General features: G+C 48.3%; 1 protein-coding gene across 1 annotated transcript in view; it reads right to left on the bottom strand.

Moving 5' to 3' along the window:
- The window catches only part of LOC144593362 (EH domain-containing protein 3), a 55,832-nt gene extending 51,593 nt beyond the window's left edge, over window positions 1-4,239 (bottom strand). Inside the window, exon 1 of the mRNA XM_078398811.1 lies at window positions 3,490-4,239. Within this exon, the coding sequence (XP_078254937.1) occupies window positions 3,490-3,716 (227 nt within the window). The 5' untranslated portion in view covers window positions 3,717-4,239. The remainder of the gene's footprint in view (window positions 1-3,489) is intronic.
- Between the last annotated feature and the right edge of the window lie 9,165 nt (window positions 4,240-13,404).

Genomic DNA, 13,404 nt, shown 5'->3' with positions numbered 1-13,404 from the left:
CAGAAACCAGATATGTATCTCCTGTACATTTTCATAGAATCCCACAAAAATCCATTTAACCACGTTTAAAATTAAATTTCTTAATACTGCAATTAGTAAACTGGAAGTCAATCCAGTTCATGCCTTGTTACCGTGAAGCTTGGTTTTCAAGTAACCCGGGCAAGATGTCATATTTCAAAACTCTCAAGTAATTACAGACGTCAGTGATTTCAGCGAAAATTAGGACGCCAGAGAAGCATTGATAAGCGTGTGAATTTTGCGATTTTCCGAAGATGGTGTAATCTCTTAGCCAGGTGCTAGTTTCACAAAAAAAGTGACTTGTATCGACCTGACTCGGCATTGTCGTGGTCATTGTCGTGGGGTAAAAGAAAATTTTGGCGATCTGCTGCGACTTTGACAGTCGCTGGCAGTTGCCTGAAAAATCACCTAAGTGGGACAGGCCCTTTAAGGATCAATGTTTGTTTCTAAATATCAAAGCACGAGGTGCAAAATCAAGATTATGTTGAATCTTTATAAAACGTGTTTTATAAAACACTTTCCCCAATTAGAGTACATCACATTATCAAGTCCAGAACATCATACCTTGACGACCCTGATTTTCAGAATGATTCAAGGATAATGTTATTTAGTTACATGGGCTGACTAGAGAAGGTAGAGAAGGAATTCACCTTCATTCGTCAGGATGCCAATGGGATTTAAAAAAAATTTTTTTAAAGAGTTTAACATTGGGATTTTTTTTAAATAAGGCAAATTGAAACCAATTAGAAATGGATCAAGGATACAGGACACATGTGATCAGCAAAAGATCCAGGGATAACCATCCGGAAGTAAATAGTTTAGGAGGAATTTGGGAAAAGGTGCAGAGGAATGCGACCAGCTGTATTGCTCTGCAAAGAGCACCAGAGACTCCAGATTATCTTCCATAGTCACCAACTCTACATTTCTACAATTTTTTTACTGCGAGATTTACATGGATGTTGCACATGCTAAAGAATTTGTTATAAAGAAAGATTGGATAGGTTTCACCGAGTTCCTCTGGCACTATCTGTTTTGGACAAGATTCCAGCATCTGTGGTCGTCTGTGACTCCATTAAACCTATGCTCTCCAGTTTAGACTCCCCTACCTTGGAAAAAAGGCTGTGACTATTCACCTTGTCAATGCCCCTCGCGATTTTATAAATCTCAGCCTCTACACTCCAGGGAAAAAAGACCAAGCCTATCTAGCCTCACCACAGAACTCAAGCCCTCCTGATCCACTAACATCCTGAAAACTTTCAAGACATTGTCAAAAAGGCAGAAACCCAACCCTCACCACTTTATCCAAAGGAGCACTCAAGCTACTTGTCTGCATCACAAGCTTGGAAAAAGAATTGGTCAGGGAAGTGGAGACACAGGGATGAGGAATGGGGGAAGGAAAATCTTTCTTGGTCGTGGAATCCTCCTGTGCCACAAATTTCTGGCATCATTGCAGGATGTTGCCAGGACTCGATGGCCTGAGCCATAGGGAACGGTTGGGCAGGCTAGGACTTTATTCCTTTGAGCACAGGAGGCAGAGGGGCAAATGGCCCAATTCTGCTTCTAGAATTTATTATATGGATTTTGTGCAGGCAGATTAGTTTAACCTGACAGATAGACACAAAATGCTGAAGTAACTCAGTGAGACTGGCAGTACAAGTTCATAAGTGATTCGGCTCATCAAGTCCACTCCACCATTCAATCATTGTTGATCTATATTTCCCCCTCAACTCCATTCTCCTGCCTTCTCCCCATAACCCTTGACACCCTTACTAATCAAGAAGCTATCTATCGATCTATGCCTTAATAATATCCACTGACTTGGCCTCCACAGCCACCTGCGGCAATGAATTCCACAATTCACCACCCACTGACTAAAGAAATTCCTCCTCATCTCCTTTCTAAAGGAACACCCTTTAATTCTGGGGCTGTGACCTCTGGTCCTGGACTCTCCCACTAGTGGAAACATCCTCTCCACGTCCACTGTATCCAGGCCTCTGGAGAGAAGGAATGGGTGATATTTCGAGGGGTGTGGACCCTTCTTCAGATTGATTGCGAACGGGAGAGGGAAGTGTAGAGATGTGGCTGAGGACGGACGCGATGGGCCGATGGGCCGGTTCCCCGCTGTGTGCTGCAGTGTTACCATTTAGGACTGAGATGAGGAAAAACCTTTTCACCCAGAGTTGTGAATTTGTGGAATTTTCTGCCACAGAAAGCAGTGGAGGCCAATTCACTGGATGTTTTCAAGAGAGAGTTAGATTTAGCTCGACTTGGGGCTAAAGGAATCAAGGGACGTGGGGAGAAAGTCCTATTTCTACTCCCTAGCGTTTGAGGCTCATTGAGGAGGCGCTGTGAACTGTTTGCGTGCTACTGGGCGGCACGGTAGCGCAGCGGTAGAGTTGCTGCTTTACAGCGAATGCAGCGCCGGAGACTCGGGTTCGATCCTGACTACGGGTGCTGCGCTGTAAGGAGTTTGTACGTTCTCCCCGTGACCTGCGTGGGTTTTCTCCGAGATCTTCGGTTTCCTCCCATACTCCAAAGACGTACAGGTATGTAGGTTAATTGGCTGGGTAAATGTAAAAATTGTCCCTAGTGGGTGTAGGATAGTGTTAATGTATGGGGATCACTGGGCGGCACGGACTTGGAGGGTCGAAAAGGCCTGTTTCCGGCTGCATATATATGATATGATACTGTATGTTTCATTTTTTTTCCCCATTGGAACCTAATCAGATGTACAGCACTTTGGTCAACGTGGGTTGTTTTTAAATGTGCTATACAAATAAAATTGACTTGACTTGACTTGACTAGTGAGACCGCACCTGGAGTACTGTGTGCAGTTTTGGTCTCCAAATTTGAGGAAGGATATTCTTGCTATTGAGGGCGTAGGTTTACTAGGTTAATTCCCGGAATGGCGGGACTATCATATGTTGAAAGACTGGAGCGACTAGGCTTGTATAAACTGGAATTTAGAAGGATGAGAGGGATCTTATCGAAACGTATAAGATTATTAAGGGGTTGGACACGTTAGAGGCAGGAAACATGTTCCCAATGTTGGGGGAGTCCAGAACAAGGGGCCACAGTTTAAGAATAAGGGGTAGGCCATTTTGAACTGAGATGAGGAAAAACCTTTTCAGTCAGAGTTGTGAATCTGTGGAATTCTCTGCCTCAGAAGGCAGTGGAGGCCAATTCTCTGAATGCATTCAAGAGAGAGCTAGATAGAGCTCTTAAGGATAGCGGAGTCAGGGGGTATGGGGAGAAGGCAGGAACGGGGTGCTGATTGGGAATGATCAGCCATGATCACATTGAATGGTGGTGCTGGCTCGAGGGGCCGAATGGCCTCCTCCTGCACCTATTGAAATTTAAAATTAAAAAATTTAAAGCAGGAACTGGGTGCTGATTTTGGATGATCAGCCATGATCACACTGAATGGCGGTGCTGGCTGGAAGGGCCGAATGACTCGTGTTTCAATGTTACCTGATGAAGGTTGTCTTGCCGGTGGAGTACTGCCCCACCAGCAGCAGCATGGGCTGGTTGTCGAAGTCGGCATCCTCAAGCGAGGGCGAGTGAAACTCGTGGAAGCGGTAGTGCTCCTCCAAGGGCAGCAGCTTGGTCCTGTACAGCTTCTTCAGGCCGTCCGTCACCGTCTTAAACAGCTCGGGATCCTTCTTGCCTCGATCACTCCTCCCCAACCAGCTGAACATGGCGATTGATCCTCTCGGACTGATGAACGATTACAGCAAATTTTAAATTATATATATATATCTTTCGCAATTGGCGTGACCCGGTTGGAAAAACCCTTGATTGCAGAGTAAATAGATGCAGAGCTGTGTAGTTGTTTTTGCAATATATATATATATATATATATGTAGGCCGCTGGAGTGAAGGAATGGAATATATATAGCAGCCGCTTTTCCCTTCTCCTTCTTTCTCTCTTCCCCTTCAGAGCTGAGGTTGTTTTTGCAATATATATATACAAATATATATATATATATATTATATATATAACAGACGCTTTGCTCTTCTCTTCTCTCTCCCCTTTCTCTTCAGAGCTGTGTAGTTGCTTTACAATACATATACACATATATATAACAGCCGCTTTTCTCTTCCTCTTCCTCTTCCCTCCCCGGTTCACTAATTTCACTTCAGCAGCAACCACGACCCTGCTGCTGCTGCTGAGGCGGCCGCCACTGCTGCTTCTCCGCCTCCTGTTAAAGAAGCCGGGGCTCTGCCGCGCGCGCTCCCGCTCGTCCCGGCCCCGCCCCGCCCCGCCCCGCCCGCCGGGTGGCGCGCTGGGCGGAGGGAGGGAGAAGGGGGTTGGAGATTAGCGGGGACGCGCAGAGCATTGAAGGGAGGGAGGGAGGGAGGGAGGGAGGGAGGGAGGAGGAGGAGGAGCTTGGTTGTTCCGTGGGAGGAGCTTGGTTGTTCAGTGGGAGGAGCGTGGTTGTTTAGTGTGGGCATCGGGTGCGGGTCGGTTGGTCAGCTGGTTGGTTAGCGGGTTGGGGGCGTCGGTTGGTCAGTGGGGGGGCGGTTGTTTAGCGGGCGGGTAGCGGTTGGCGGTTGGTCAGCGGGTTGGGGGCGTCGGTTGTCCAGCCAGTGGGGGAGCGGTTGGTCAATGGGGGGGCGGTTGGTCATTGGGGCGTCGGAGTCTGAGGGGTTGGTCAGCGGGTTGGGGGCGGTTGTTTAGCGGGTGGGCGTCGGTTGGTTAACGGGTTGGGGGGCGATTGGTTAGCGAATTGGGGCGGTTGGTCAGCGGGTTGGGAGTGTCGGTTGGTCAGCAAGTGGGGGGCGATTGGTTAGCGGGTTGGGGTGGTTGTTTAGCGGGTGGGCGGTTGGTGGTTAGCGGTTTGGGGTGGTTGTTTAGTGAGTGGGGGCGGTTGGTTAGCGGGTTGGGGGCGGTTGTTTAGCGGGTTTGCGGCGGTTGTTTAGCGGGTTGGGGGGGTGTGGGTAGCGGGAGCGTGCTGGGGTTGGGGGCCGTTGTTTAGCGGGTTTGCGGCGGTTGTTTAGCGGGCGGGGTGGGTAGCGGGAGCGTGCTCGGGTTGGGGGGAACGCGTGTTAGCGGGGGAGCGCGAGGCGGTTGTTCAGGTGGTTTGCGCGTGGAGGGGGCGGTTGGCGAGGGCGCGTGGGGGGCAACAGCCACCCTCCCCTCCCCCCTCGAGACGACCGTTAACGGTCGCAGCTCGCGATCCTCGACCCCATTCCAGTCAGCGACACAACTTGTCAATTGGAGCCAATGGATCAACAAATCAATGACAAACTTAGTCAACCAAATCAATCCAGTTAACCCAACTACCCGAGCCACCTGTTATTGGAAAAATAAAACGAATTAACTAACTGAGCAACCATATTCAACACAAGCAGCCAACCATCAATAGCTGAATCAATTTGCGCTCAACCAGCATTTTACTCAGTTTGACACAACCATCAACTAATCGGATAGCCAACAAAGTTACCTTCAATCAAAGGCATAGGTCAACAGGTAAGACAACCACACCTGTTGTAGAAAGTGTTAACGTTATTTAATCCAATAAAGCAGGTGTCCTGAATCAATCAATAACTTCCACTGAATGAACCCTGTCTCAGGCTAACTGAACAAACAAATAGTATGGGTTAAATTATTAGTACGGGTGTCAGGGGTTGTGAGGAGAAGGCAAGAGAATGTGGTTTGGAGGGGGGGGAGATAGACCAGCCATGATTGAATGATGGAGTAGACGTGATGGGCTGATTGGCCTAATTCTGCTCCTTTCATTTATGACAATTAATTGTCAAACTGATTAGCCAACTCAAACCCGGCAACTAAATGAACCAAATTGACATATTTTTAAGCAAGTTCACCAAGTCAAATAAATTTGTTCTATTGGCATAGAAAAATTGGAGTCAAAACAGTAGATCAAATTAGCCTTGTCAAACTAGTTAAACCAATTGAGTCCACTCAAATTTATGAACTCCATGCAGTCAAGTACGTTAAGATGAGTAAAGCCAAGTTAACCAATTCAAGCCCTGTCAAGCAAATTGACATACAGAACAGCAGCCAAGTTAATGTAGTCAATCATGTTAATGCAGTTTTCTTACAACAGTGAAGGTGGCCGTTCAGTCTTATGCCACCGTATTGAAACCCAAATTGTTCGCAAGTTAGTAACACGTCGCAAAGCAATATATCGAAGCATAGGCCAACCAAGGACAACGTGTAGTTAAATTCAACCATTCAGATATTGCCACAAAATGAATTCTCATTTAGCAGGAGATGCTTGCGGTAGCCAGCAAATCTTCTCCGCCTCACTCAAACACTCGTTTGTATGTACATAGGCTTTGTAATCTGGCAAGAACAATTGCCTAAAATCTGATATAATTTTTTTTTCCTCTGTTACGGAAACTTGGAACACACAAAATGCACAAGAAGCAATAAATCTTGTCAAAGCTCGTGGATTAGGAAAGGCTTTTGAAGTTGGGGATATCGGGGAAAGGGACGGGATTCAAAGATTGTGGTTTATAGGAGAATGCTGGTATCAAAGATGTTCAGGGGGTGCAATAAATTAAAGAGTGGCCGAGGGATTACTTTATGGAGCTGGCCAAGGCTACCTACACATAAGGCAGCGCGCAGAGAAAATGCCTTGGGTGAAGAGGGTGGCAGCGTTGTACTGTGAGACTTTTGTTCATGACTTAGGACTGGAGAAGATGTGACTGCTAACACAATCGACGTGATGACAAATTGACAAAGTTCATTGTTTCTTTTGCATAAGACTTGTCAATCCCAAATCCATTGTTGGCCTCAGCTGTTAAATAAGAGCAAGTCCAATGGTCCTCACCAATAAAATGGCTTAATATGTGAGAAAATGATCCTTTGAAAAGGTGTATAATATGAGATTTAATGGGGAAAAGAGCTTTTTATTTTAGAAAATTGTAATGTGGGGATTTGTCTGGGAACACAATTATCTCCATAACGAGGTGCACACCCGTATAATAAAATGTCAGTGATCGGCAAATATATAATGCACAAGGGAACCCAGGTATGGTACAATGAGATAGGAGTAAAAAATGACTTCATAGAGAAAGTTATGCACTATGCTCTGTTAAAAGAAACATTCAACCAGATTTTCCTGACTACGTTTGCTTTAAAAGCCGAACCCGCTGGCTAAATCATTTGTCCTCTCAGATCTGTGACATTGTATGAGCTCAGCTATAACCTCAGCCCGACTGTTTTACCCCCAGAGGCCAAGATCTCGTGTTCCTTGACTGAAGGCTATTCCAGGTTAATTTTGCTGATTCATGTTGCAATACAGTTTGCTTCTCACTGCTGTGTTGAAATGGCGGTGTCCCATAGGGCTCTGTGCTGGCACCAATGCTGCTCAACATCTACATCCATGTCCTGCCTGCAACCCAGTCAAAGAAGTATGGTTATGCTGACGACCTGGCCATTCTACTCAGTAAGGCATCCTGGGAAGCAATCGAAGAGGGCCTCTCTAAAGACATGAACATCTTGTCTTCATATTTGAGGAACTGGCGTCTTAAGCTCAGCACGGGTAAGACAACATCCTCAATGTTCCATCTTAACAACGGAAGCGACTCGCGAGATGAACGTCATGGTGGATAACGCCCGGTTACAGTCCCAGCCCGTCCCCACGTACCTCGGAGTGAAGCTCGACAGAACGCTGTCATTCAAACAACACCTGGAAGGTGCCAAGGTAAAGATAAGCGCCCGTTCCGCACTGATACGCCGCCTAGCCGGCACCACATGGAGAGCCACGATGAAGACACTGCGCATGTCCACAGTGGCCCTGGTGTTCTCAGCCGCCGAGTACTGCGCCACGGTCTGGTGCCGTAGCTATGCTAAGAAGCAGGATGCTGCCCTCAACAGCGCCCTACGGACTGTCTCCGGATGCCTACAAGCTACCCCAGTAAACCAACTGCCCGTCCTTGCCGGCATCGCCACGGCCAACATCAGATGAGAAGCAGCCACGCTGGCCCTTTCTCGAAAGGCACAGACTAGCGATTTCCACCTTCTCCATCAGATCGTCACAGAGACACCACGACATGTGCGCCTCAAGTCACGGCGCCCCTTTGCCATGCAAGCCCACGAGCTGTTCTGTACAACACCGGTTGACACTTCCAAGGCCACCTAGGTCAAGACGAGAAGGAGAAACCAGTGGAAGTCAGCGGAACCATCTAGGCTACACCGCTACATCGGTGAACCCATGGACGTCCCCGGCCAGGACCTGCCCCGAAAGCAGTGGATAGGAGCAATTGCTTGAGGACAGGCGTCGGACGCTATGGAGTAGCGATGAAGAGGTGGGGTCTCGTGGACAGTGCCTTCTGCGAGTGTCGGGACCCAACACAGAAAGTGGAGCACATAGTCACCAGTTGCCCCAAATACTGGCCACCGAATGGTGAACGAGGTCTGATTGACCTGGACAATGACACGTTGGCCTGGCTCGCCTCAACGGAGCTGCAGGTCGCTATGGGGGCCTGAGAAGGCACATCAGGGTTCTCTCTATCAAAGCGTGTGTAGAATACATTGCTTGTCCAAGGGTGATGCTTCACTGTCCATGAGCTGCAACTTGGTTTCACCTAGTTGAAAGTGAGAGCGTAAAAGTCCAGCCATCTCGTCCTACAGCTCAGAGCGAAAGTCCTTTTTAACTCTTTGATGGTATTATTGAGATCGTACCTGGACTTCTTGTAAGAATCTGCGTAGCCAGACTTGAATGCTTCAAATCTGGTCCTCAGAAGATTGCGGACCAAGGCTTCTGGTTTTATTTGATTTAATGTTTATTTATCTATATGCCTATAGAACTATTTATTTATTTATGTTTGATGACACTAAATTTGATGGACAGTGAAGAACCTTATATAATACTAGACCAAGTGGACCCGTTGGGCCCACAACTCATTGGGTTGCCATTGTGACGTGGGAAAATTGTGCTTTTTTCTTTAAAATAAATGGCTTAATAAAACAATCTAGCACCCTCCCCATCCTCACTCCATCCCCTCAACCCCTCTTTTTCCCCATCCATTCCCCCTTCCCCTCCCACCCCCCAGTCACCCACTCCAAACCCCCTTATCCCTCCCTCCATTCTTAGGGGCTGTCGGGTTTCCATTGTGTTGTCGAACATGGAGGTCTTACTGCGCATGGGCGGCTGAAGGGCACAGCAAGTGGAAAAGGGATTTATTAAAGTTTAAAATGTGAATAACAAAATATAACAATGTGAACGTTAATAGGATTTCTTGATGCAGGAATTTTCAACATCAGCATCATTTCCCCTTTTCACAACAGGAAGGAGTTGTCGAAAATCGCCACAACAAATGGTAAGAATGCCGCCAAAAGGCTCATCGTTCTTTTTGCATAGATCTCGAAGAGTGTTCTGTCCACCGCTTCAAAGCTCTCCCTCCTAATCATCGGGCACTCATTCCAAACAATCTGTCTCACACTCCTGATCAAACGAACCATGTTGGAGTTCTTCTCAATGTTGCACATTGTATTATCGGTCACTTTGATGGGTATCTTGAATCGAGAATGTGCAGTTCTTTCACCAGGCATCAATGTAGCTGCTATACCAGAGGATGCTACAGCAAACGCAATAACAACTTGACCTCAATCTTTGGAGAGGATCAAATTGGTGAGAATTGTCTTGACCATTCCTGCTGGTTTATCAATGAAAAACATTGAAGGAACATTCCTTTCCAAGCAGCTGCACACATGGTCATACACTGCTCTTTGCTCAGCATTCAGCAGAGGCTCCTTCTCTTCAACAATTCACTGTTGTTCAGGTCTATTGTACTGCAATCCACGCAGCAATTCTGGATTGTCACCATCAAGGTTCATCTTTCTATGTCTTGGTAGTGGCACATGAATGTATCCCAGTGTCTTGTAATTCACAAGCTTGTCTTGAATATACAACAGAGTCTGATTAAGAAGCCTCTCATCAATCATGATATTTGGAACATCGATTGTTCTCCGTTCTCTTTGAAGGTAATCTTCAGACATTGAATTCTTGAAGTGATCCCATAATTGTCGAGAAGTGTTGATCTCACCAGTCGTCAGCAAAACAAACAAATCTCTCATTGCTTCGGGGAGTCTTGTCTGCTCAGCATCTTCCATTGTCTGTTGCCAATGGTTGTCAGTTTGCAACAAACCTCTTTCTATGCAGACGTCTTTGAAGGAAGGAAGAATATGTCCGTCATGTGTCCTCGATGAATCGAAGGATACTGGCCCTTTTACGTGATGGAGAAGCAGTCTCAAGTAGTAGAGGTCACCACAATTTGGAGAAACGGTATACACTCGTCCCAGAACGTTGGCTTCAAAAATACCTGGAAGATCTTCCACTATCTTCCCAACCTTCCTCCTTTGCCATTTCTTATTGTTCCATGTGTAAAATCGGGGTACATTAGCGTAGTACAGTGTTCTTGCAAATTGATCTCGAGAACACAATTCCATGAATTCAGTTAAAGTTAAATTCGTGATATCCTCATTTCTCTCCAGCCGACTAGCATTGACTCTGATGACAACTTGTTCTTGTGTTAGATGTACCTTTAGTCGAATGACAGCGGGGCGTCTCTCATGAGTTGGAAATCCAAGGATTGATCCCACTGCTTCCAACGGACCAATGTATCTGCCAGCAAAATACTGTGCAATTTCGTCATCCCTGTTAACTCCAAAAACTGCTTGATCACTCCCCTTCAAGGTGTACTTGAGCACGTACTTGACCAACTTTACAGAGGAGCATATCTCAACGTTGATGTGACATTTGAACAACTTCAAGAGTTGAGCATTACAGGGCACCACCCATTCAGAAGTAATAGGTCGATCCCAGCGTCCTTCTTGATGTCCCTGAATTCCTCCCATATCCGGAGATCTCCTGTACAGAGGATGTGACTCATCTCCACACTTTGTACTTTCGATAAACCGCTTCTGGAATCTCTTTCTGCATCTTCCATTCTTCCAACATGGAGAGGTGTGGTCACAGTATGGTTCATGAACAGACCTCCCAACATTTGATTTTACAAATTCATAATTTTAATGTCCAAAATTCAGAATTTTACATCAAATTCATAATATTGCACATAATGCAACTTTTCTGCAAAACAAAAGTATGCACGCTAAATGCGCATATGCGTTGCGCTCCATTCACGTGTGAAAAACGACTATTATTTCCAACAGTCTGTAGTTCTTGGACTACGTACAATGTCAGGCCTATCATGCGTATATTCTGGTATTTATCGAAAGGTTATTGAACAGAAATACTTTTTACAACAAAGAAAAAATTGTTTTGTTTTGTTTTTTCTATTTTGTTTTTTCCGTACACATCCCAATTTTCTTGATATTGAATAAAAGAACAATGGCCATAAAATGTATGACTAAGTTATGAAGAAAGAGTTTCATTTAAAACTGCACATACCTAATTTCATTGAAGACATTCTTGCTCCAGTGGTCTTCAACAGCAAATTAGGCGAGGCCCGGCGAGGTAGGGGCCCGGTGAGCGGTGTGGCGAGGCCCAGCGAGCGGCAAGGTGAGGCAAGTCCTGGCGAGCAGCAAGGTGAGGCACCGCGAGCGGAGAGGCCTGGCGAGTGGAGAGTCCTGGCGAGCGGTGAGGCCTGGCAAGCGGCGAGGCCTGGCAAGCGGCGAGGGGAGGCCTGGCGAGTGACGAGGCGAGCGGCGAGTAGCGGTCCGACGAGTGGCGAGGTGAGGCAAGCGGCAAGGCCCGGCGGGCGTTAATGCAAGGCCCGGCGGGGCGAGGCGAGGCCTGGCGAGCGGCGATGTGAGTCGAGGCCCATGTCGAGGCGTTAATGCCCGGCCCGGTGAGCATAGCGGCGAGGAGTGGCCCGATGAACGGCGAGGCCTGGCCCGGACTGGCAACGCCGGGCGAGCGGCGTAACCAGGCAAGAGGCGCGGCGAGGCGGGGTGGGGCAAGCGACGGGGCAAGTGTCAAGGCATGTGTTTTCCGGAAAAATGTGAGGCGAAATCGGGAATGGCTGAAATAAAATAAGGCCGAAACCTTCTACCAAATTCGGAGGTCTTCCTCCCTCTTGGCATGATATTGAAAAGAAATAGGTATTGATCAGGTGAGGGGAGGGAGGATAAAGGGGGTGGAGGGGGGATGGAGTGCTTTAAAACAACCTTAACTCAATTTCAGTTAATGTAGGGGAGGTTTGGAGGAGTTTTTAAGGGGGTTTATCTTTAACAGCTCAGCAGCAAATAAAATCTTAATACAAAAACTATTGTTTGTTTGTTTGTTCCTGAACTCCAGCTAAAACGGTACACGATAGCGTGACAATTTTAGGCTCACCTTACCGTCATCCTGCAGTCTTATCTGAAGAAGTTTCATTGAAATATGTGTTATATTTTTTTAAGTTATTCACATTTTAAATCTATCCTAGGGAGGGGATGGGGATGGATGGAGGGGAGAGGGGGGGAGAGGAGGAGGGGGGAGAGGAAGAGGAGGAGGAGGGGGAAGAGGAGAGGGGGGGGGAAAGAGGAGAGGGGGGGGAAAGAGGAGAGGTGGAGGGGAGAGGAGGAGGAGGGGGGAAGATGAGGGGGGAAGAGGAGGGGAGGGGGGAGAGGAGAGGGGGGAGAGGAGAGGGGAGGAGAGGGGGGGGAGAGGAGAGAGGGGAGGGGATCGGATACTACACGAATGTGGGAGGGGTTTGGGCCCATTGGATCCGCTTGGTCTACTTAGTCTGACCTTTAACTGCTCGGCGGCGGCTCGGGGGCTCAGTGGCGAAGGAGACGCTGGTGGCTGAGAGCGGCGGCTGAGTGCGGCAGCAGCAGCGGCGGCGGTGATAGCTGAGCGGGAGCTGCAGGACTCAGCGGCGACGGAGACTCCCGGGGTTTAGAGCGGGAAGAAGAAGCAGAGGCGGCGGCGGCACGATGGTTCAGCTGCGGCTCTGGGGCGCAGCAGTGAAGGAAATGCCCGTGGTTTAGAGCGGGAGCGGCGGCGGCAGCGCGATGGCTGGGCGGGGGCTCCGAGGCTCAGCAGCGACGGCAGTGATGGAAACGCCTGGGGTTAGAGCGGGAGCGGCGGCCATGATGGAGTCGTCTGTGGTTTGGAGCGGGAAGAAGAAGCGGTGGCGCGATGGATCAGCGGGGCTCCGGGGCCCAACAGTCAAGGAGACGCCTGTAGTTTGGAGCGGCGGCAGCGGTGATGGCGGGGGCTCCAGAGCGGAGGCAGCGGTAATGGCGGGGGCTCCGGAGCGGCGGCAATGATTATGACGCCCAGGGTTTGGAGCGGGAGTGGCGGCAGTGACGCTCCCCCACTTGGACCGCGAAACCAAACGGGCGTCTGGCGGGAAGTGGGAGCTGAACGAAAATGACGACCCTCCCCTCAACTGCGCACGCGCAGTCACCCGGCGGCCATCTTACGTAAGTGTAGGCGCTGGTCTGGCGGCCATCTTACATGAGGA

This window comes from Rhinoraja longicauda, chromosome 5 (assembly GCF_053455715.1).
Source record: "Rhinoraja longicauda isolate Sanriku21f chromosome 5, sRhiLon1.1, whole genome shotgun sequence".
NCBI classification, from domain to species: Eukaryota; Metazoa; Chordata; class Chondrichthyes; order Rajiformes; family Arhynchobatidae; genus Rhinoraja; species Rhinoraja longicauda.
Note: the sequence above shows the minus strand (reverse complement) of the source record. Positions and strands in the feature narration are given on the sequence as shown.